A 22,587-nucleotide genomic window follows, 5' to 3' on the forward strand; every position below is an offset into this window, starting at 1 on the left:
CAACGAGCATCTCCGAATCACAATGCGAAGTATGATTATGAAGTTATGTGTTTGTTTTCCCCCGAGCGTCTTATCAGTATGTGTGCTGTCTGCAGCCTGTCTGCGCTGATCTTCATTTACAAACACGTCATTAAAATGAAGTGTAACTCCGTGAATACTCAACGAAGAGACATGAGAGAGATATCTATAGAAAGCTTGACGTCTACTTTAAAACTAAACAAGTGCTGCCGAAAACAGATATTCTGTGATAAAGTAATCCATATGAAAACAACGTGATGTCTGTTTTTCATATCTCCCTTCGTTATATCTAATGTGACCACACCCCCGCGTTGAACGCGCAATTCAGATTCAAACTGAAGCGTGCGGCTTGAATACGCACACACAGAAGAAAAAGCAGCGAGACTGTTCAAGTTTTTTATTTTACTGTTTGCTTCGCGGTGAGAGGAATAAGACATAATTCACCCCAAACAGATGCTAACGCATTGTTTACCGTGAAGTTGTGTGCGGAACAACCAATCAAAACTATGTCAGTTGACCAATCAGAACAAAGTATGCAACCGAAAGGTGGAGTTTAAAGAAACTGAATCTTTTGAACAGCTTCGCACGAACCGTTTGGGGTTCTCTGAGAATTGAGGTAATTTTAAAATGATATTTTGACAAAATGACAATGTTTTTTAACCTTGGATGGATTTAAACCTAATGTACAAGACTTATAAACAGTGATAGGAAGCTTAGAATTTTCATCTTACTGGCTCTTTAAAATGATTGATTTTACTTTTTAGTGTTTTATTTTAAATTAATTTAGACAAACATGACTCTTGACCTTATTTGCAGTCTGGAGGTTAGTTAGTCAACTTTAGTTACAAAATCACAGTCAGTCTGCATATTTCACTGAAGACTGTCTCTGCATAGTCTCTGATTTTAATCTGCATACTATGATTCCATCCAGTTGAAGTTTGATTATTTTTTAAATGATTTTAGAACACATCATTTTATTTTGTCACGCATCTCCTAGCAATGAGGCACGTTTCTACATTAGTTGTTTGACATGTTGTGTTTGGAATGACTTAAGAATCCAGTATTGTGTGATCCTCAGTCTTTTAGTTCATGATGCCCAGTTTTTCTGTGTAATCATTTACAAAGTCTGCATATGTATGATGCCTAGATTTCCGAAATCTGATCAGATTGTAGTGTCATGTAGTGTATTAATGCTAATGAACACTGCCCCAACCAAAGCAACATCAAAAGACTGCTGCCAAGATGATGAGGTAAATGTCCTTGTCAGCTCTAAAATAAGTATACATGTCATTGCTTTTTATATTTTTGTATTTCTAAATGTTTAAACCTGCAAAAATGAAAAAAAAAAATAACAACTTGCCTACATTTTATGAATCTAATATTGCTACCAACCAGCTGTTTTCTGATGCAGTTGTTGGTGTTTGTTAAGGCAGTGTGAACCAGCTCTCACATGTAGCATCTCCTGATGTAGAATGTAGCTGCTCTAAGCACAACAAACCTTTAGATACAGATGGATTGGTAGGGTTTGTGATGAAACACGATAGGCAGGCATGAAGAGGGCAACGAAAAGCCCGGTTCAGAGGGACTGTGGGTCCATGGCTGGCAGCACACTCCCCATGGTAGAACTTCCCACATCCTGGAAGCATACAGCGCCTGACGTCCTCACCCATGCTCTTACAAGAAAAGCATGAGTGTATACCTAGTAATACATTCACAAAACCAGCTTTCAAAGAGCAGTAAAACTGTACAATTACGTCAAGACTTTTTAAAATTGTTGATGTGTGAATTATGAAGTCAGCTCTTACCAGATGTGCACTCCTGACATAAAAATTTCCCTGAAAGAGGCTCGTTCAGGCCAGTGCATTGTAGATGGAACACCCCACAGCATTGCCCTTCACAGAGAAGGAGGTCTCCCTGCTTCTCACATGCCTTCAGAAACAGACGGTCATTGAGGTGTGTTATAATATACCATGGCTATCAGGTGAATTTAGTGAAGTAACATTTTAGATTGGATAAATCATTTTGCTAAAACATCCTAAGATCACTCACCCCACTTTTAGTCTCAAATATTGTTAAAAGTTGTATAATAAAAAAAATGATATTTGACTCTGTCATCTGTCTATGGTTAAATTTGGCTTAGGGCCTTATTTTAACGATCTAAATGCAAAGTGTAAAGTGCACGGCGCAGGTGCATTCAGGGCGTGTCCAAATCCACTTTTTCTATTTTAACGACGGAAAAACAGTTGGCGAAATTTGGTAAGCGCAAAGACAGAACGATTCTCCGAGATGTAACGGAACTGCTCGTGTGCGAGCAAATAGATAGCCTAATTCTGATACATGCGATGACTATCCATTATGACATGTAGGCATTTATATATATAATATATATATATATATATATATATATAGTTTCATAATAATTTTTTGTAGGCTAATTATGGCCTACAAAAAACATACATTTATATACATATAATATAAAAAGCCTACAAAAAATTCTTATGCATTGCAATCCTTTAATTTTTTATATTTGGCATGTTTGTGTGCTGCTGTGCATCCCTGTGTTTAATAAGCAGCATGTACGTGCGTTGCCGACCCACCTATACTAACACACTCTTTAAACAACAAAGAAAAAACATTGTGCCAGACTTTAGAACAGCACCTTGATACATTTGCTAATTAAACGACATGGCGCTGGACGGGAAAATGCGAATGGCGCCAGACTGAAACTAACAAACACACTTACGCTGCGCCATGTGTCGCATTGCGCCGGGTGTATTATAGGGCCCTTAAAATTTGAATATACCCTATTTTCTAAGTGTATGTTACAGATCTTACTGTGAATAATCAATCCATGTATTTTTTTTATTATTCTTATTATTTTAATCGAATAATTCTTGATAAAAATTATTTGATTTTGTGGTAAAACAAGAGACCTCTCTTTGCTAATGCGTTCTGGACTTCTCCAATCATTTAGCCCACATAAATCCCGGCTCTTTCTTACAGTGGTGTAGAAGCTTGCATTTAGATCTGCCTCCATTTAAGTCCCCAACCTACATTTTTAACTTTCTTTGATAATCCATTTCACATGAATGTACATCACAATACAAAGATCTTTTTGTTTCGTCACATTTTTAAGCCTATAGAAACTGCTCAATGGTTATTCTTAATATCATGATAATTCAGTAATTTTTCTTTTATCTTCCTTTCCTTTGGTTTACTAGTAACAATAATTTTTTACCAAAATAAATGCCAGTTTGGTACGGGACAGTAGCTATTACGATAACTATGTACAGTATTGTTCAAAATAATAGCAGTACAATGTGACTAACCAGAATAATCAAGGTTTTTAGTATATTTTTTATTGCTACGTGGCAAACAAGTTACCAGTAGGTTCAGTAGATTGTCAGAAAACAAACAAGACCCAGCATTCATGATATGCACGCTCTTAAGGCTGTGCAATTGGGCAATTAGTTGAAAGGGGTGTGTTCAAAAAAATAGCAGTGTCTACCTTTGACTGTACAAACTCAAAACTATTTTGTACAAACATTTTTTTTTTTCTGGGATTTAGCAATCCTGTGAATCACTAAACTAATATTTAGTTGTATGACCACAGTTTTTTAAAACTGCTTGACATCTGTGTGGCATGGAGTCAACCAACTTGTGGCACCTCTCAGCTGTTATTCCACTCCATGATTCTTTAACAACATTCCACAATTCATTCACATTTCTTGGTTTTTCTTCAGAAACAGCATTTTTGATATCACCCCACAAGTTCTCAATTGGATTAAGGTCTGGAGATTGGGCTGGCCACTCCATAACATTAATTTTGTTGGTTTGGAACCAAGACTTTGCCCGTTTACTAGTGTGTTTTGGGTCATTGTCTTGTTGAAACAACCATTTCAAGGGCATGTCCTCTTCAGCATAGGGCAACATGACCTCTTCAAGTATTTTAACATATGCAAACTGATCCATGATCCCTGGTATGCGATAAATAGGCCCAACACCATAGTAGGAGAAACATGCCCATATCATGATGCTTGCACCTCCATGCTTCACTGTCTTCACTGTGTACTGTGGCTTGAATTCAGAGTTTGGGGGTCGTCTCACAAACTGCCTGTGGCCCTTGGACCCAAAAAGAACAATTTTACTCTCATCAGTCCACAAAATGTTCCTCCATTTCTCTTTAGGCCAGTTGATGTGTTCTTTGGTAAATTGTAACCTCTTCTGCATATGCCTTTTTTTTAACAGAGGGACTTTGCGGGGGATTCTTGAAAATAGATTAGCTTCACACAGACGTCTTCTAACTGTCACAGTACTTACAGGTAACTCCAGACTGTCTTTGATCATCCTGGAGGTGATCATTGGCTGAGCCTTTGCCATTCTGGTTATTCTTCTATCCATTTTGATGGTTGTCTTCCGTTTTCTTCCACGTCTCTCTGGTTTTGCTCTCCATTTTAAGGCATTGGAGATCATTTTAGCTGAACAGCCTATCATTTTTTGCACCTCTTTATAGGTTTTCCCCTCTCTAATCAACTTTTTAATCAAAGTACGCTGTTCTTCTGAACAATGTCTTGAACGACCCATTTTCCTCAGCTTTCAAATGCATGTTCAACAAGTGTTGGCTTCATCCTTAAATAGGGGCCACCTGATTTACACCTGTTTCTTCACAAAATTGATGACCTCAGTGATTGAATGCCACACTGCTATTTTTTTGAACACATCCCTTTCAACTAATTCAACTAATTGCCCAATTGCACAGCCTTAAGAGCGTGCATATCATGAATGCTGGGTCTCATTTGTTTTCTGAGAATCTACTGAACCTACTGGTAACTTGTTTGCCACGTAGCAATAAAAAAATATACGAAAAACCTTGATTATTCTGGTTAGTCACATTGTACTGCTATTATTTTGAACAATACTGTACTTATAATATTTGTTTTGATTCTATGCTAACTGTAGTATGATTGTATGTGTTGCTATGTCAATAAAATAAATAAAAGGTAGACAATAAAAGTTAAATGATAAATAATAATAATGACAGTTGCAAAGTCTACATAACAATAATGACTTTTTATTTTATTTTCAGAGCCATTTTTTTAAGATGATGAAAAGAGCTTTTAATGAGCTTAAACGTTTAAAGTGGCAGATGACATAACTGTTAATTGTCTCATGGTCTGGAGACAACTATAGTTCTTATCAACACACCTACCTGACACACATTCTCCTTCAGTAAAGTGCTGCCCCCTTTCTCCACTGAGAGCCTTTTATCAGAGACTCCTTCATCGGATTGTGAATTTTCTTCTTTTTCCGAACACAATCCACAACTAGATTCAACCATCTGAATTAAATGGCACATGTTCAGGTTAGTTAAATAAGAGAACATTTAGGAAGGTTGATTTAATTATTAGTATTATTATTATTATTATTATTTGTACTGTGACACTGAATACTGCATTTCAAACTTTTTTTAATTACACACATAATGCTGCACATGACTGACATGTAAACAGATCATGTGAGAAGCTACGGTAGTTACAGTGGCCAGATTATAATGCACACCTTTCTAATATTTCTGGCCAAAGATGATGTTATTATGGTATCCACCTGTTGACCATGTCTGTGTGCTCTTGCTGCTGTATGATTTGCTGATTACAAATTTGTATTATGAAGTAGCTGTTTATGTATAACTAATAAAGTGGCCACTAAGAAACATTTATTAAATAAGACATTTATTAACATTAAAATAAGACTAACTCATTTTACTGACCTCTGGTTCTGAGCATTTGAGATCATCTGAACCATCTTTGGCTGATTCTGGGTTAACTGCATTAGCCATTGCAAGAGCAACTTCTGTCTCCATCTCGGTGCTTTCTAGGATTGGGGCAGTTGGTGTGTCGACTGACTCAAAAGACAACTTGTTCTTACTTTTTGATGATTGTTGTCCCATCCCTTTAGTTACAACACACATTAATTCAAAAGACAATCAAGGTACCAAATAAAATTGCTGAAATTACTTTTAACAAAAGTTTTCCTTGGCAGCCTGTCTAAAATATCCATGCTTTAGATTCAAGACATCTTCTTATTTCAAAAATCTTATTTTAGATTCAGGCTTCTTCAAATTCCCGACATCAATGGAAGAAAAACTCGTAATTTGACATAACTGAATTTTAGAAAATTATCTTCTAATATAACTTCCACTACTGAACTGATTTTAACCTGAATTAACCTGCTATTAAGTTTATCAGTGTCGTTTAACATAACTGACAACAATTTCAACTTTCAACAGGGTCCTGGACCTGTTTTTGATTGTCAGCTATGCCCCAAAATAATAATGATAACTTTATGATTTAAATAAAATAACAAACCGTCTTGAAAGCTTTTAATTATCATACCTGAATTTACAGATTGTCCAGATGAGCAAATCTTTTGAGACTTTACCTGTGAATGATAATGCTATTAGTCCAATTTTCCATTCATTAGACTAAGATGTAACACATTAGGGACCAATTCTCACTATTAACTAGTTGCTTATTAGCATGCATATTACTAGCATATTGGCTGTTCAATAATACTTACAAACTCATTAATGCATTACCATATTTAAAATCCCTTAATCTAACCCCATACCTTAACTAAACAACTACCTTACTAACTATGAATAAGCAGCAGTTAGGAGTTACTGAGGCAAAAGTAGTACTTAATAGTTGGCTAAAACTACAATTAGACTACAATTGCAAGAAAAAATATTCTTTATGTAGTTATCTATCAAAGTAAACTTTCTAAAATAGTTATGGTTTAAACAAGTACCTTTCTTTTTGGCACAAGAATTGGTTCAGATTCTATGGAACTTTCTAGAATCTTCTTGGTGGGTTTCCGTTGTCTCTTTGTGCTTAGACACACACCATTACCTATATAAATGATGAAAATATTATTTAATTTGACTGTTATTTGTGTTCTGATAAAAAGTTCTGAATATGCTTAGCCCTAAAAACAAAATAAAAAGCAATAAAGAGTGGTTCTAGCTTACTATAGGTCTACATATGGTCAGTGCAAAAACAACATGGCTGAAATGTAAAAAAAAAAAAATAATAATAATTTCAAACTATTTTCCAAACATTTGTGACTTCATAATTATGTAAAATTTCAGAAAGAGCTACTCACCAGTGGCTATAGCATTTTGTTTTTGAAGCTCCTCCTTATGACAAATTTCAGCATGTGGTGATGGGATTGTTTCTGGAGGTGGAGTAAGAGTGTCTACAGACAACACCTGCCTCTCTTGACATGGATTTATTGAAGGAGTGCTCCGGTCTTCTGGAGGAGGAGTCTGTAATTCTGGCAGGGGCCTTGACTCACCTTGTTCTGTCACCTGAGGTTTCTGTACACTTTCACCAGATGTTTTCTCCACTGTGCCAGTGCAGTTATTGTTTTCAACCTATTCATAAGTTTAAAAAGTTCCCAGAATTAGAAGTAAATTACAGAATACAAGAAAACTTCCACATCCAACTTGATTAGCTAGCATGAATTGAGCTACCTTCGTAAAGGACTCTTTCTTTTTCGCTTTCTTTTTAGTGGAAAACAACTGATCATATTCCTCTGTCCATTCTATGAGTCTTTTGCTGGGTTTTCTAATACGTTTGCATTCTGTGAAAAACATAAAAAAATGTGAGCCCAAATTAAAATTCCACAACCACATATTATCCTTAAATGATGTTAGCATGGATTAGATTGAAATTTTACCTGTTGGGATGTCATTTTTTTGACAGTTGCCTTGAGTATTTTCAGATGCATTGATTATAGTTTCCTTCCCAGGCACAAAGGGACAATACTTATTTGTATCACCCACCAAAACGTCACAATTTTCTGAGGTTAATTGTTCTGTTTCTTGAATACAAGTACATTCAACTACATTTAATGCTTTATCACTGACTTGGTCAAACTTTTGCCAACGCTTTTTAGGCACATTAGCCGAGAACTTAGTTTCTGGTTCTTCTGAGGACGGTTGGTGCTCAGATACCAGTTCTTCAAATGTATCTCTTGAGTGGATATTTGCTGTGATCTCAGAGTTTTTCTTTTTTGAACAAATTTTTTTGCTAGGTCTTTGAGTGTTTTTTGACACAGTAGAGGTCAGCTGAATTCCTGATGTCATATTTGTCCTTGACTTTGGTTTCTTCTTCTGTTTTGATGCAGTTTTGCCCGGCTGACATTTTTGTTGATTGATTGTGTTTATTGTGTTCATCTCATCTTTTACGTCTAGAATCAGTGATGGCTCCTCTTTAATAAGTTCATTTATAGGCAACGGTTCTATTACCAATGTAGTTCCATCTTTTTCCCGGCTATCGTGCATATCCTTGAGCATCATTAGGAATGTGCTAAACTTATAGTTTGCATCAGGATGAAATGACAAAGGCTGGCCACTCTGTTCATTTGTTAGTGATTTGAAAGTTATTTCTTTCATGTTTTCCACATCTTCCATCTTTAAGCGCAAAGATTGAGTAGAACTAGAAGACGAATCGGAAGCATGCCTCTCTTGTTTGCATTTGGATGAATGAAAGGCAACAGGTGCTTGAGATATCAAAGAAGCTTCATCTTCAGATTTGACCACATTTGCATCATCCTTACAACTCAGAAGATCTGATGATAACTGCGTGCGCATGTTACTTTTTGAGTCCTCTTTCAGATCGCATCTTGCTGTAGTTGGCATCTTCTGTGAAGGGACATGGTTGTCTACATCTGTTGTTTCAGGCATAACATCCGAAAAAGATACACAATTCTCTGTTTCGACATTTGATGCTGACTCTTGGTTTACCAGTTGTTTCTTCATCCACTCTGCCTCCTCCATCGCTTTCAGTGCTCTTGTCATCAGGCGACTACTTGCTGGAAGGCACTTCACTCTCCTATCAAGAGCTTTCCTGGCTTCTGTAGATAGATGTTCAATTCCGGTGGTGTGATTGTCTTTGGGTTTCATGCTTGCGGAATCTGGCATCTTAATTTTACAAGATACCTTCCCAAAAGAACAGTTCACAGATTTAATGCCAGCACGACTAAGTCCCCCATTGACCTGACCTTTCCCTGTTTTGCTAAACCAAAGGCCACCCTGGTTCTCCACATTCTTCTTTACCTCTTTGTCATTTGCAATGGTTAGTTGACTTGAGGTTGAGTTTGACTGATTATTAACAGCGCAGTACTTCGAAATTTGCTCAGTGCTTTTGGGACATCTTCGGATCTGTGGTACAGAATCAATGTCAGAGTAGGGACTGTCCAAAGCTTCCATAATCTTATCCTTCTCATAAAGAAATTCCTCTGATTTTTTTAAATGTGTTGAAGACTTTCTCTGTTTCTTTTTGTTTTTAGACCCTTGATTGTGTGGTAAGGTGTTCAGATGGTCTTTTTGTGTAACTGTTCCATTGGTCAGAGGACTAAAGTTGGGTAATTCCACTGGCACGGACAATTTGTTTTCTGTGTTGTTTGTAGTTCCTTCAGGGATTGTTTTGGTGAGGTCTGAGCAGGGAGTGGTGGCCCTTGGCTTCTCCAGGAGAAGTGCTTCTGCTTCAAGCACACTAGCTCTCCAAGAGTTCACAAAACGCTTTGGTATCTGCAAAGTAACCCAAGAGTAACAATTTCACAAGGGTTTTAAAAAGGTGTCACAATATCCATTTAACTGAAAGGATGTTTCAGAAATTACAGAGTGTCTGGTGTTTTCATCTTGTTGCCGTCCACTTCCTCTCACAAAAGGGAGATTGTTAAACTGATATCCACCCACAAATATATGAGTAGATCGCTCAGGGACCCATGCCTGTTCTTCAGGTTCCCCGAATGTCTTGAGGAAATACTGCCGATTGGTCCTATCTGGTGGCTCTGGAATATAATCGCACAAAACAATGTTAGGAAGGACAATTAGATTTTTCTAGGTGGATTATTAGGAGGAAAACGCCATTGAAAAAGTTGTGAATATGGTTCATAACGTCAGGAATGGGTGTTCTGTGGTTTTATGTCTTCTGTGTTTGTGTACTTACCTTTAATTCTGTGATAAACTCCCTCAACTGGGTGAACAGTCACCTGACATGGCCACCATGGTCTACGGTTGAATTTAGCCCATATTACTTCGCCCTCCAAATATTTTACTGGTGGTAGAGCCTTTGTTTTTTTTGTTTTTTTCGTCTGCTGGTAGACATCATATATAAATGAGTTTTGTTTACTTTATTTTCAGTATCACCTACAAAAACTTTAAAAAAAATATATGATTCATTCAGAATTTTAGCATATGTATTTCTGCATATATACATATCTCTAAGTTTTTATATTAGTAAATACTTAAAAAATAAACATTTAAAAAAGATATCTCTCTGGTCAAAGACCTGCCTATGCAAGAATACATATGTACGGTCAGACTGAAAATACAAAAATAAAACCACACAATTATTTCTAAATGGCATTTGATGCTAAATATATACTCCCCCAAAGAATAAGAAATGTTTTGAAATTGTCTAAGCTAATATAATGAAAATTGTATCAGTTTCTAAGATTTTACATGTTCCAAAAGAGGTAGTGTCACAGTTGATTGTAGTATGAGGAGATTTCTAAAATACTGGTAGTGGTTTGATGTCGGGGATTGTGGGACAGAACCAGAACTTGCCATTATAATCCCAGCAGACCTGCTCACAAGAGAAGAGAGCCCACTATCACTTGTAGACTTGTCTTTAAATACAGCTTCCTGCCCCAGAGATGTGTGAGCATTTGAAATTTTGTTTCTAGACTTGACATCCAATTTTGTCTTCAACTTTGAATTTGTTGTATGTTCTTTCGTTGAGCCACATGACACTCTCTCCAGTTGAGACTCCATCTCTGGATTCATAACTTCATCCTCGTCTTCATCTTCAAACAGTATTGACTCAAAGTGCAGTCCATTTGCAAATGGACTGGATGAGTCCAGACTAAAATCAGGGCTAGGTGGGGACGTGCAGCTGTCAGTCAAAGCTGCATCCATTTTGAGACGGATGTGTCAACAGCTCAATCTGGCTACCACGCCCCCATCTGAGTTCCTTGTCTGCACACTGTCCCATAAGACTTGTGGGTCCTTGGCAGAAAGAGGCAGGTCCTGATTCTAAAAAGTCAGATTTTTAAAGCTTCTCTATGGATGAGAAGTAAGTTTTGACTCTTAGACTTTAACCCATAGACAGATGAGACAGGAAAGTTGAGGGTTAAAGCCAAGTGTCTTTCTGCTGGCTGGTGATGTTTTCCATGTACTTTCTAGTGGATCAGGCACCTGTGGACAGGTACGGCAATGTGTTGCATTACTGAGAGTATGCACATGTGGGCGAATCATAATGGCACTGCTTCATTATCTGAAAAACAAATTTGTATATGCATATAAACATTCACCTTATCTGTGTTAAAACAAGTAATGCTTAACAATTCTAAAATGCTGATAATAATACACACCACTCAAAGTTTTCATTCAGCTGACTGAAAAACTCTTTAAAAACGCATTTAGATTTAAAAGGTTAAGATTAAATGCTGGAAATTAGATCAGCAGACAAATCTGTGTGTGCTTTTGTGAAATAGTAAGGTACAGCCAACAAGTGACCAGCTTTGTTGTTTACATGTTTATGTCTTTTAAGTACATTTAAATATATATAATTAATGTTTATATATTGACATATTTTCACATGTTTATTCATTATTATGCTGGAAGTGTTGGGCTAAGATCAAGACTTTGTATTGGCTGTTGCAAAACATTACATTTCTTCTACTTGAACCTTTCAGAGGTAGACAAGCTACAAAAGTAGTGTTTAGAGTGGTGGTCTTGTCCCAGGAACACTTCCTTATTTATCTTAAGAGAATTAATTTTTCTGGTATAAGGCAGAATTCATAGTTCCAACAATGATGGCAAATTGGGCAAAACAGCCCAAATTATTAAACTGCCACCACTGTGCTATAATGTCATAGTTGTTTAAAACAAAACAACTCTATTTTGGACTCTGTCCACAACATGTATTTCAATTAGTCTTCTGACTCATCCACATGATCTTTGTCAGGTAGCATTTTCTCTCTCGTTGAAGCAAAAGCATCCACCTTGCTAAACTTCATGTCTACCTAATGGTGGACTCGCAAACCTTAGCCAATGTCATGAAGATCTTTAGATGTTACCTTGAGGTTCTTTGTGACCTCCTTGAAAATGATGTCCTGCTTCTGGAGAGACTTTTGCAGTCGACCAATTCTTTGCAGAGTAAGAGTGTCTATTTGTATTCTGCGTAGATTTTTGAAACCCCACTCTATAGAAATAACCTTTGCAACTCGCGTTCAACCACAGTGACAGAGATTGAGATCCCATTATTTTAAACACATGATCCAATTCCTGCCATTTTTATTGAATCGTTCATTACTGAATTATTATGATCTGATCATTCTAAATGTCCATATCCTTTCTCCAAAATAGATGTACTATGGAATAATTTTGTTGAATAAATAAGTGGAATATACAACATGAGCAAATACAAATATTCGTTTGTCATTTATTTAATTATATCATACTCATATCAAGATTTGTTTATAATGTAAGTCCATTTTATGTTGAAATAAATTTCCTAAGCGTTCATAAAGTTTCTAGCGCCACTTTACATTCGAAGCGGATTAACAACGTACTGCTTGCTATTCCTAGTAGGGGCAGTATAGGATACCATTTAGAGCATATTCCATAACACAGGAACGCAGCAATAAAAGCGCGTGCACATATAGTACAACATGATGAGATACAGTAATGACATACATGTACAGCTGGCAGCGCTGGGCTCATTGTCACGCGTGCTAATCTCATTAATATTTACATGATATTGTATGAATAAAATCTCTTTCCCGAACAAACATCAGCACGAGTTCACAGAGTAACATCGGTCCTCTTCTTAATATTTCGTTATTTTAAAACATACAAAATGTGATGCCTAAGGAAAACACCGATGGAATCTTACCATTTACATGCTGACCAATGTCACTGATATCGAAAACTCTTCGCTTGTGCGCGTCAAATGACCTTTTTTCCCAAATTGTGAAAGTGGATGAAGAAAATCCCAGCCGCAGCTGCAGTAGTAGGCCAGAGAACCTGAGAACACATTCATACCATCATCACTCTACCCCTTCAAAATAAAAACACACCAAACACATGCATTATAACACCCACACAGAGAGGAACCTTTCCAGTGCGCGATGGCTGTGTCACAACATACCTCTCGGGTTACGACACGGACGGTGTACTTTTAATTTTCAATGATTATGGTTTCCTTGCTGTCGACCTGCCCCTGGTTCTGTTTCAAGCCCGTGACTGTATGTGTCTGTGAACAGCAGCCAATCGGCACGGCAACCCAACCCCCTGTGTGAGGAGCTCTCCTCAACTCCTGTGCTTCACTTTATCCCAAAATACAATTATATATTTCATAATACGCTCAAAATGTACGTTTAATCTAACATTTGGTGTCCTATTAATAATATTTTACCACTCCCTTGCAAGAAACTGAGCTGTTGTACCGAGCTAACATTTCTACCCTCGAGTGGTATTTTCCTTAAATCACATATAATCCTATTCTGAAATCAACCTATGCATTGCATTTAACACAAACCCGGAAACAATCGGGACCTTATAAAAATACGCGATTTTATTCAAGTTCAGCCCTTTTGATCATTCAAGATGGAGTCTGCCGTGTGCTGGCACAGGCCACAAAGTGTTAAATTTCGAAGTGAAGTAGGGCTTTATACATTCAAGAAGTTGTGACTCGTTTTCAAAGACGCTTTTTCGCACTGGATAATTAAATGTCTGTGAGTGATAAGATATACACTGGCGTTCAGCGGTGCTGCGCAATAAACAGTGGCATACATTTATATATACTAAGAGGATTTTGTGTAACAAACAAGGCATACAGAAATACCGCAGGCAACGAAGCACAAAGCACTTCTCGGTTTCATTCAATCACGTTTCTAACATATCAAAATGACATCGAACCTGTGTTGATCTTTATATTATCTTTATATTATTTGGACGTGTAAACGTGAACGGCGCATTTGGTTTCCTGCTCTGCCGTTTGTTTGATTTTTTTTTTCTGAGGAGAGGGAAAATGGAGGAGTCCGACACCATCTCGACGTTTGTGGCCGAGTTTAATCTCGTGTGAGCGCGTGAATGTGACACTGGAGGTTTTTAATGCGACGAGTAAACAGATTTAGGCACCGTTTAAAAACCTAACAACGAAAAACATATTGGTGCTTAGCAACATGTCTGTTCCAAATCCTGCATAACTCAAAACCTCGGCTTAATAGTGAGGTTTATTATAAGGGAGGGCGTGTTTGAGGTTAGGGAACCGTTATCTTTTCGCCAGACGACGTCGTTAAATGTTTCTCGCTAGCACCTAAAATGTGATTTGCGAAAGATGTCAAAATGAGTGTGGAGCTGAGAGAGAAAGTGTTTGAGCGCTGTCTGTGGGCCTGCTGCTTTCCGCTTCGCCTGAACAGCGCCGCACCTGACAGAAAATTCACCCGAGCTCCAGTAAAGTTTCTCAACCTCGTTTATAACCTATGTATGATCTTATTGTTTCTCTGTCAATTTTAAAGCGTGTGAATACATATTTCTCAATCATATATGCCAGGCTGCTGCTGAACATTCAGGATTATAGGATTGTAATCCAACACACTGGCATCTAATTGCCCTAATCGCTATTAATAATTTTGCTTTTTTTTTCTAAGTGTTTAAATTTGACCAATATTGAAAATCATTAAAAAATTTATTAATTCTTAATAATTACAAAATTAAAAATAATTACAAAATTAAATATTGATGAAGTAACACAATTTAAGTAAAAAAAAATGTTGAAGAACTGTGGGACACATTTTTCGTAAAAGATATGCTGTTCTTTTTTATTTTAAGTCATTTTTGTGGGATTTTTTATTTTAAGTAATTTTTGTCTGTTTCTGATGCAGAAAACCTAGTTCATGCATGCATGACCTCTAGACTGGACTATTGTAATGCACTTCTAGGTGGTTGTCCTGCTTCTTCAATAAACAAGCTACAGGTAGTCCAAAATGCAGCAGCTAGCGTCCTTACCAGGTCAAGAAAATATGATCATATTACCCCAATTTTACAGTCTCTGCACTGGCTACCTATTAAGTTCTGTATCAGTTATAAATTATCATTACTTACCTATAAGGCCCTAAATGGTTTAGCTCCTGCGTACCTAACTAGCCTTCTACCACGCTACAACCCATCATGCTCCCTAAGGTCACAAAACGCTGGACTTTTGGTAGTTCCTAGGATAGCAAAGTCCACTAAAGGAGGTAGAGCTTTTTCACATTTGGCTCCCAAACTCTGGAATAGCCTTCCTGATAATGTTCGGGGTTCAGAAACACTCTCTTTGTTTAAATCTAGATTAAAAACGCATCTCTTTCGCCAAGCATTCGTATAATGTATCTTAAAAGATTTACATCCCGTGGTAACTAGGATTTACACAAGCTCCAGTCTGGATCCAGAACACCTGAGAAGAGATGATGCTGACCCTCAGAGGACCTCAGATGATGCTAACCCTGAAACAACAAACAGAACTAACAAATATTGCTACAAGTGTGGCTGCATCATATAATAATAATTATTTATAATAATAATGTTCATCATCTGGCAGTCTTGTATTAATTTTTCTAAAAATACTGTCATACGTGCACAAACTGACAGTCACCACTTATAAGCTATTACTAAATATTGTAGAAACATAATTTTCTGTAAAGTTGCTTTGTAACGATTTGTATTGTAAAAAGCGCTATACAAGTAAACTTGAATTGAATTTCATAATAACTATACTGTGAAATCTATTATTCTGCAATAAAAATGAACAATAGGTATATACATCTTACACTTGCAATTTCTAAGTATTTCACAAATGAATCTCTGTTGTGACTGGAACAGTCAATACACCTCCATACCAGCACCACACTTTATATTTAGCAAGATGAGTAGGCCTGTTGGTTTTTGTTGTCAGGTAAGAGATATTACATCAACAGAACCTTTTAACGCTGGGGCCTACAGACCTATTGCACTCTATTATTTATTTAAATTAATAGGTAACAAATATAACTTATTAATAACTTTTAATTGTCTTGTTGTTTATATTGTTCTTTTCCGATAGACTACTACCTCACTTATAGTATTTTTTAAAGGGTTAGTTCAACCAAAAATGAAAATTAAACCATAAATTACTCACCCTGAAGTCATCCTAGGTGTATATGACTTTCTTCTTTCAGACAAATTCAGTTGGAGTTATTTTAAAAATTGTCTTTGATCTTTCAAGCCGTTTGATGTCACTTAGCGGGTGTTGCACTCCATCGGTCCATGAGAAGTTTAATAAAAAGCTCATCCATTGAAAAATTGTCTCACATTGCGCTGTGTGTGAACAAAGGCCTACTGTGTTTTTGTAAGAAAAATGTACATATTCAAAACATATTTATCACTTTAATCTAGCTTGCACTCACTGTTGTAAAGCGGAAGCAGTTCCAGGGGAATGACGTATGAGGTCAGCATTGCATCAAACAGCTTGAAAGATCAAAGACAATTTTTAAAATAACTCCAACTGAATTCATCGGAAAGAAGAAAGTCATATACACATAGGATGACTTCAGGGTGAGTAATTTATGGCTTAATTTTTATTTTTTGGTTGAACTAACCCTTTAAGCCTAAAAAGCACACTGCGCTTCCTTATGCCCCGTAGTACTGAGTCATTTTTGTCTTGACCTATTACCCTTCAATAATCGTTCAGTAGAGCTTTTGTCCTCTGGTGATTAGATGGCAAGACTTTTTTTTTTTTTTTGTAGACTCCTATGGTGTATAAATAAAATAAAACACTACCTGGATATTTCACTTTGACAAAATGCAGTTAAATAATTTTCCTCTGATAAAAATACTAAAACGTTAATCCAAGAACTGATATTAATAAGAAATAAGTATATCATTAGGTTAATTTTAAGAAAATATATATTAGACAAAGGGATGATTTGTAATGTGTAAGTGTTAGTTTTATTGATGGCATATTTTAAATCTCCACAAACTATCAATGTAGTAACAAATGCTACTGACAGGGGGCAGCATAATCCAGCAAAAGAATTTCAGAAGCCCACTACCCTGTCCCCGTCCCAAATGCCACACTTGATATTGGTTTACATTTGCTCGTGCGTGTCAGTGACGTCTACAGACTCATATTGATATATTTTACACTGTTTATGAACTCCCACATCAGTGCTTCCTTAGCGCAGTGGACTAGTTCCTACCGGTCTATGTGACAGTGCTACCGATAAGGTTAAGAGGCTTTTAGTGCAGGGCCATGGCGTCTCCTCATGTTGTTGAGTAGACGCTATATACGTTACGCAAGCACTAGTGAAGGTGTCTGGTTGTCACCATCTCTCAGAGAGACTTCCGGAGGCCCACATGTCTGAGTCTGTGTAGAAGTCTTTTCCTGTTGTTTGAGATTCCACTCTCCACCCCCCGTTGTTTTCCTCCTTAACCTCTGACCCTCGCCATCCCAGCTGACAGCTGTCTTCATTTGTGACAGCTCTCTCCTGCTTTCTATCTGTCTCACCGCTTCCCTCCTTTTCCACATCCTCTCTTACTCAACTTTTTAAACAAACCAGAGTCGATAGCACGAAATGGCATGAATGGCTGAGAAATGAAAATAAATGACTCGCTCGACGTTTTATTGTACATCCTGTATAAACAAAGAGTGTAGATTAACAGCACAAAGGCTTACAGAATCTTAATGCACAGCAAACTGTTCACTTCTGGGCAAACGGTAGAGCTTAATCCTGGTTTTAAACCGAAAACCACATAGTTAACAATACATTTCAAGTTTAGACCTGTAATTTGACTTCATGTGGATGAGGAAATTATATTTTGTATGCTACACTTGAGCCAACTGACTGTGACGAATGACGTCTTGAGTAGGGTTTCGTCCTGTCTTGTGTTTGGTTATGATTCAGAGTGAGTTTCAAAATGTTGCCATGTGTGGAATCACATGAAGTCAAAGAGTCATTCTCTCCACTAGATGGAGTCAATCACTCTTTCATAGAGGATGTATCTGCAGGCCACACTACAAAGATGATTCTGGAGTGAATCCTGACGGTTGACTATAAGCATTCAAACTGGCAGCATATATCCATTTTATTTATAGAACTTGTTCAGTTTTCTTGAGCAAGTGGAGTTCCGCTTGATTGCTTTTGCTTTCTTAGACGAGCTCTAAAAATACATCCCATTGTAGCAAACTGGAGATTTCTGTTGGGTATTGTTCAGAGATGGGCTAGAATAAATGAGTTTATTTTTCCTCCCGAAAACAGCATAAACCCCACCCCAAAACTGATTTCACTGGTCAACTCCATTATGCTGTTACCTGTCAAAAAGGTTCAGACTTTTAAAGATTCAGGTCAGAATGCAGAAATGTACTGGATGGATCAGCATTAATGCTATCTATAATGATGTAATACAAGTGTTATGCTAAGGTTTACATTTATTTTTATGTTGTGTAGCCTTGTGTATCATTGACATGACCAATGAAATCTTTAGAATCAGATGCGGAGAGGGATTTGTGCTTACCTGGTTTGTGGGGAAAAAAAAAATTGTGCAATGAATTGTAACTTTGCATTTTATTTATAATTTTCCCTAAAAAATAAAGTAAATTATGCCGTAAAGTGATTAAACACTGTAGAGACTGTGAATCAGAATCAGGTGATTCTCAGTTGTTAAAAAACTAAAGCCTCGTTAGAAGGCAAATGCAACTAATAGGATTAGTGTAACATTTATTTCATGCATTTAATATGTTGATGAAAATTCATAGTTATTATTGACCTACAATGATGGGAATCAGTATGTAAATTTAATTGCATTAAGAAATGTTGGCATTCTTACTGATTATTTGAGAAAGTTCATTTACTGGTTATTTGAGAATGAGGTCTGATATAAAGTGTGCTCTCTATCACTATAAGTGCCATAATATTGAATTTGAAACCATTTAAATGCATATATCCTCTATAGACTTAAATTAGAAATAAGCTAAATCTGGGCGGATTGCAACAAATGCCAAAGGTAGGATTGATCAGAAATAATTTAGGTATAGCAAAAGCTAATTTTTGATAGCAAAATTTTTGGTGGTTCGTGTTAAACCAAATTTTTAATTCCGTACTGGCAACATACTTATTCTACACTTAGCGTAGGGTTGATACGATTGATTGTAAGCCACAGAGAAATAAAAACATAACTGTTCTTGACTGCGTCCCGCTCACACTAGAGTACCCTTCTGTTCTCATCAGCACTCGTCCACCAAAAAAAAAAAAACGGACTTGTAGCTGAATCCAAAACAAGGCACAAAACCATCTTGATGAACCAACTCCCGCTTCCTGTCATGGGAGACCATTAAAAAAAATGTCATTTCAATTACCCCTATTCTGTGCTATCCAGAGCCAGGGTCTTTCATTATGGACACTGACTTGCGCACATGCACACACATAAAAAATGTGGTGAAAAGAAGAGGAAGTCTTGAGGACTTTCAAAGCACCATTGGTGGGGAAAGCCTCTTGTGCCTGGAGAATGGGAGCAAGATGAATAACGCACAGGGAAACAGCCGCCCGACACAAAGTGAACTGGAGTAGCCCATTCTAGTCGGGTGAGAGGGTCGACTTCTTCAGGGAGCGGGCGGTGCGGGGGAAACCCGGGGGTCCTCAGGAGCCCAGGACCTGCTCTTAATGAGAAATTCCTGGGGATTTGGAGGGGCGCAGAGGTCTTCATTTTCTCACTGTGCCCACAGGCTCCTGGAAATGGGAGGTGTGGGCTTCTTTTGAGTATCTGTGGGGTGAAGGAGGAGAGCGCCATTGAGATGAGGATGGGTGGGGGGTGGAGGTATGTGGTGAGATTATGTATATGAGCTTGGGGCTCACATGCGGACCGCCACCTCTCATAGCATGGTGGGGGGTGGTGGGGACTGGGGCTTTTTGAGAAGGTGAAGGTGTCCCTCCGAGAGCTAATTCTCAGTGTCTAATTAAAAGAATAAGCATGAAAGATGAGAAACCTCATGGGCAGCTGGGCCACTAGGAGCACCGCTAAGAGTCCCCGGGGCTCCCTACTTACTTACCATACAGCACTGAGGGCATCTTGGCCCGAGCCACGAATGGCGGGGCCCGGACATTGTGTGAGGACAACTGCAGAACTCCTGCTCGGACCGAGTACAAACAAACCCCACTGGGGCGCTGACGGCTGTTCGAGGCTGGGGATGGAGTCCCCTTCTGGGACGCTGGCCCTGAAGGACCTCTGCATGTGGGATGGAGCCAAGCAGTTAGAGCCAGGACACAAAGCCCAACATGGGGCATGCCACAAAAATGAGCTGGAGACTCGCAGCTTTGGTGATTCACATCTTTACAGAAATCTCTTCATGGAGTGAATTTGCAGATTTTGATCATTTTTTGCACTCTATAGGTGGTTAAAAATGCAGAGCTAATGACTAATTGTTGGATTTTGACATGCTAAGCCACTAATAACACCATCTTTATTATTTATGTCCAATTTGGACTGTTATTTCAACATTAATGTCTTAGTCCCTGTAGTTTAGCAAAACCGCTAGCTCTGAGAAAAGGTCCTTGAAAACCAGAGATTAGATGTTCTCAGACTTGATCCTCTTTTAGCTTTGTATGCAGATGAAGGGTAACTGCAGGGTTCTCTTTCCATGTTTAGCTATCCATCTTTGAGTTTTTGTGCGCGTCAAGGGCAGGCTTATAATTCAGAACCCCTAATTTAAAGGCATAGTTCAAATTCTGCCATCATTTTCTCAACCTATTGTCCTTCAAAACTCATATGCCTTGTTTTTCTTCTGAAATGTTTTCACTTTAAGGACAAAACTGTTGAAACACTCTTTAAAATATCAGTTTTCTTCTTTGTTCCTCAGAAAAAACGAAAGCCATATGAGTTTGGAACAGTTCTGGGTGAACCACCCCTTGGATTTAACTTTACATATTTGCTTTAGTCATAATGTGTTTTCTGAGATTCTATGTCGAAGAAGTGAATGGACAATACTCAACACGACCGAACAAGGCTGACAAGAAAGCTGACCAGAGCAAGTCAATGGTGTGAGTCAATGCGAATGCCTATTGATAACTCTAATCACTCTTATTTGGACGTGCACTTTGCTCTCTCTCAGATCTCAGCTGACCTGGTTCGCCTGAGCTCGGCCCGTCTCCAATGTCTGCTCTCCAGGCCAGAGCAAAGGGCAGACCTGCGGGGCAGGACATGACGAAGGTGTCTCAGCAACGCTCTGCCCTACGGGATGAGTCTGTTCACCCCTCTCTCATAGACAAAAGCTATAGAGCTCAGTTTGGCCTCTATACAAAGACACTGTGCTACTCTTGGCAGAACTATAAACATCCTTTCCTTTATGTGGGACACTTGCCGATGGTTAAGGAAGGACTAGAATAAACAATGCCAAGATGTTCTACCTCTCCTAAATCTCATATGTCCAATTAATTAGTTTATTAAGGTGGAGGAAAACGTGTGTGGCTCCTCGTGGTTGTTTCCAGATAGGTTTAATGTGCATTTAAGGCTGAACAATGGCCTGCTTATTCATATGCAAAAGTGAGGTATATGGAGCAAGCCAGTTTTTGTGGTCAATGACTCAGACACCGATTGAGGGGCAGTGGGGCATGACGAGAATCCCCCCCCCCCCCCGTATCTGCTCGTCACTGCTCTCTCTGCTCCGAAAAAAAGAAAGGGCTGGTCTCTACCCGGTGGGGTGGAGTGAGGGGGGACAGGACAAAGAGCACAGCCGTGAAATGGCGCTTGTTAAAGACTGGCACCGGGCCCCTCATTGAGATGTCAATCTGAATCGTGGTTCTGTGGGATGAGGCCTGTCATATAGCTGTTGATGAGACAGTAGAGGGTTTAGGGCTCCTCACTGGTGTGGGTGGACAGGGGCAGGTCACGATCTGACGATGTTGAGAGCCTCTTCCTTCCCATCGTTCAATCCAAACCATTTCGGGATGGTTTGTACTTTATTATTTCATTTTGTCTGGTATGTCGTCCTTTGCACTCAAGTTTGTGTAAAACCCGATAGTCACGTTGTCTAGCACGATTTGAGAATAATCATCTGGTACTGCAAGAACATCTGACAGCAGAATTTTTATTACTATTATATGTGTGTGTTTAATGATTATTGTGACAAATTAATAATATTCGATAAATAAAAAATTCAAATATGGGTATGTATACTTATATTACTTTCATTATTTATTTTCTCAATTTAACAATTATTTCAGTTAATTAAACTTTATCTAGAAGTTTAGATTTTGAATCCTACCTTCTATATATATATATATATATATATATATATATATATATATATATATATATATATATAGTCTCAGATATTTGGAACTTGACTGTATGTTCAACATATACGTCCTTTAATCTATCTTTAATATTTCATCATTTCATCAACACTGATGACAATGGGAATGATTATTTTTGAGGACAATTAGAAAGTAAGATAACTGGGTAACATTTAGGAAACTCCTGTTATA

General features: G+C 37.9%; 1 protein-coding gene across 5 annotated transcripts in view; it reads right to left on the reverse strand.

Annotated features, from left to right (window-relative positions):
• Positions 1 to 13,447, reverse strand: part of nsd1b (nuclear receptor binding SET domain protein 1b) — a 26,171-nt gene extending 12,724 nt beyond the window's left edge. For 2 of the 5 annotated variants that reach the window (XR_003274772.1, XM_026195678.1), the window contains exons 1-14: positions 13,239 to 13,447; positions 12,984 to 13,114; positions 10,652 to 11,360; positions 10,032 to 10,176; positions 9,701 to 9,873; positions 7,756 to 9,610; positions 7,550 to 7,659; positions 7,180 to 7,450; positions 6,826 to 6,926; positions 6,411 to 6,456; positions 5,786 to 5,967; positions 5,228 to 5,356; positions 1,824 to 1,947; positions 1,517 to 1,717 (exon numbers count right to left, since the gene is read on the reverse strand). Coding sequence is in view for 4 of the 5 variants with exons in the window: in XM_026195678.1 (XP_026051463.1) it covers positions 1,517 to 1,717; positions 1,824 to 1,947; positions 5,228 to 5,356; positions 5,786 to 5,967; positions 6,411 to 6,456; positions 6,826 to 6,926; positions 7,180 to 7,450; positions 7,550 to 7,659; positions 7,756 to 9,610; positions 9,701 to 9,873; positions 10,032 to 10,176; positions 10,652 to 11,002 (3,688 nt within the window). In the remaining variant the exon portion in view is untranslated. Of the gene's footprint in view, positions 1 to 1,516; positions 1,718 to 1,823; positions 1,948 to 5,227; positions 5,357 to 5,785; positions 5,968 to 6,410; positions 6,457 to 6,825; positions 6,927 to 7,179; positions 7,451 to 7,549; positions 7,660 to 7,755; positions 9,611 to 9,700; positions 9,874 to 10,031; positions 10,177 to 10,651; positions 11,361 to 12,983; positions 13,149 to 13,238 lie in introns of all 5 variants that reach the window. The other 3 variants (XM_026195677.1, XM_026195674.1, XM_026195675.1) reach the window with 3 other exon arrangements.
• Positions 13,448 to 22,587: the final 9,140 nt, after the last annotated feature.

The sequence above is a fragment of the Carassius auratus genome, chromosome 21, assembly GCF_003368295.1.
Source record: "Carassius auratus strain Wakin chromosome 21, ASM336829v1, whole genome shotgun sequence".
Lineage (NCBI taxonomy): Eukaryota > Metazoa > Chordata > Actinopteri > Cypriniformes > Cyprinidae > Carassius > Carassius auratus.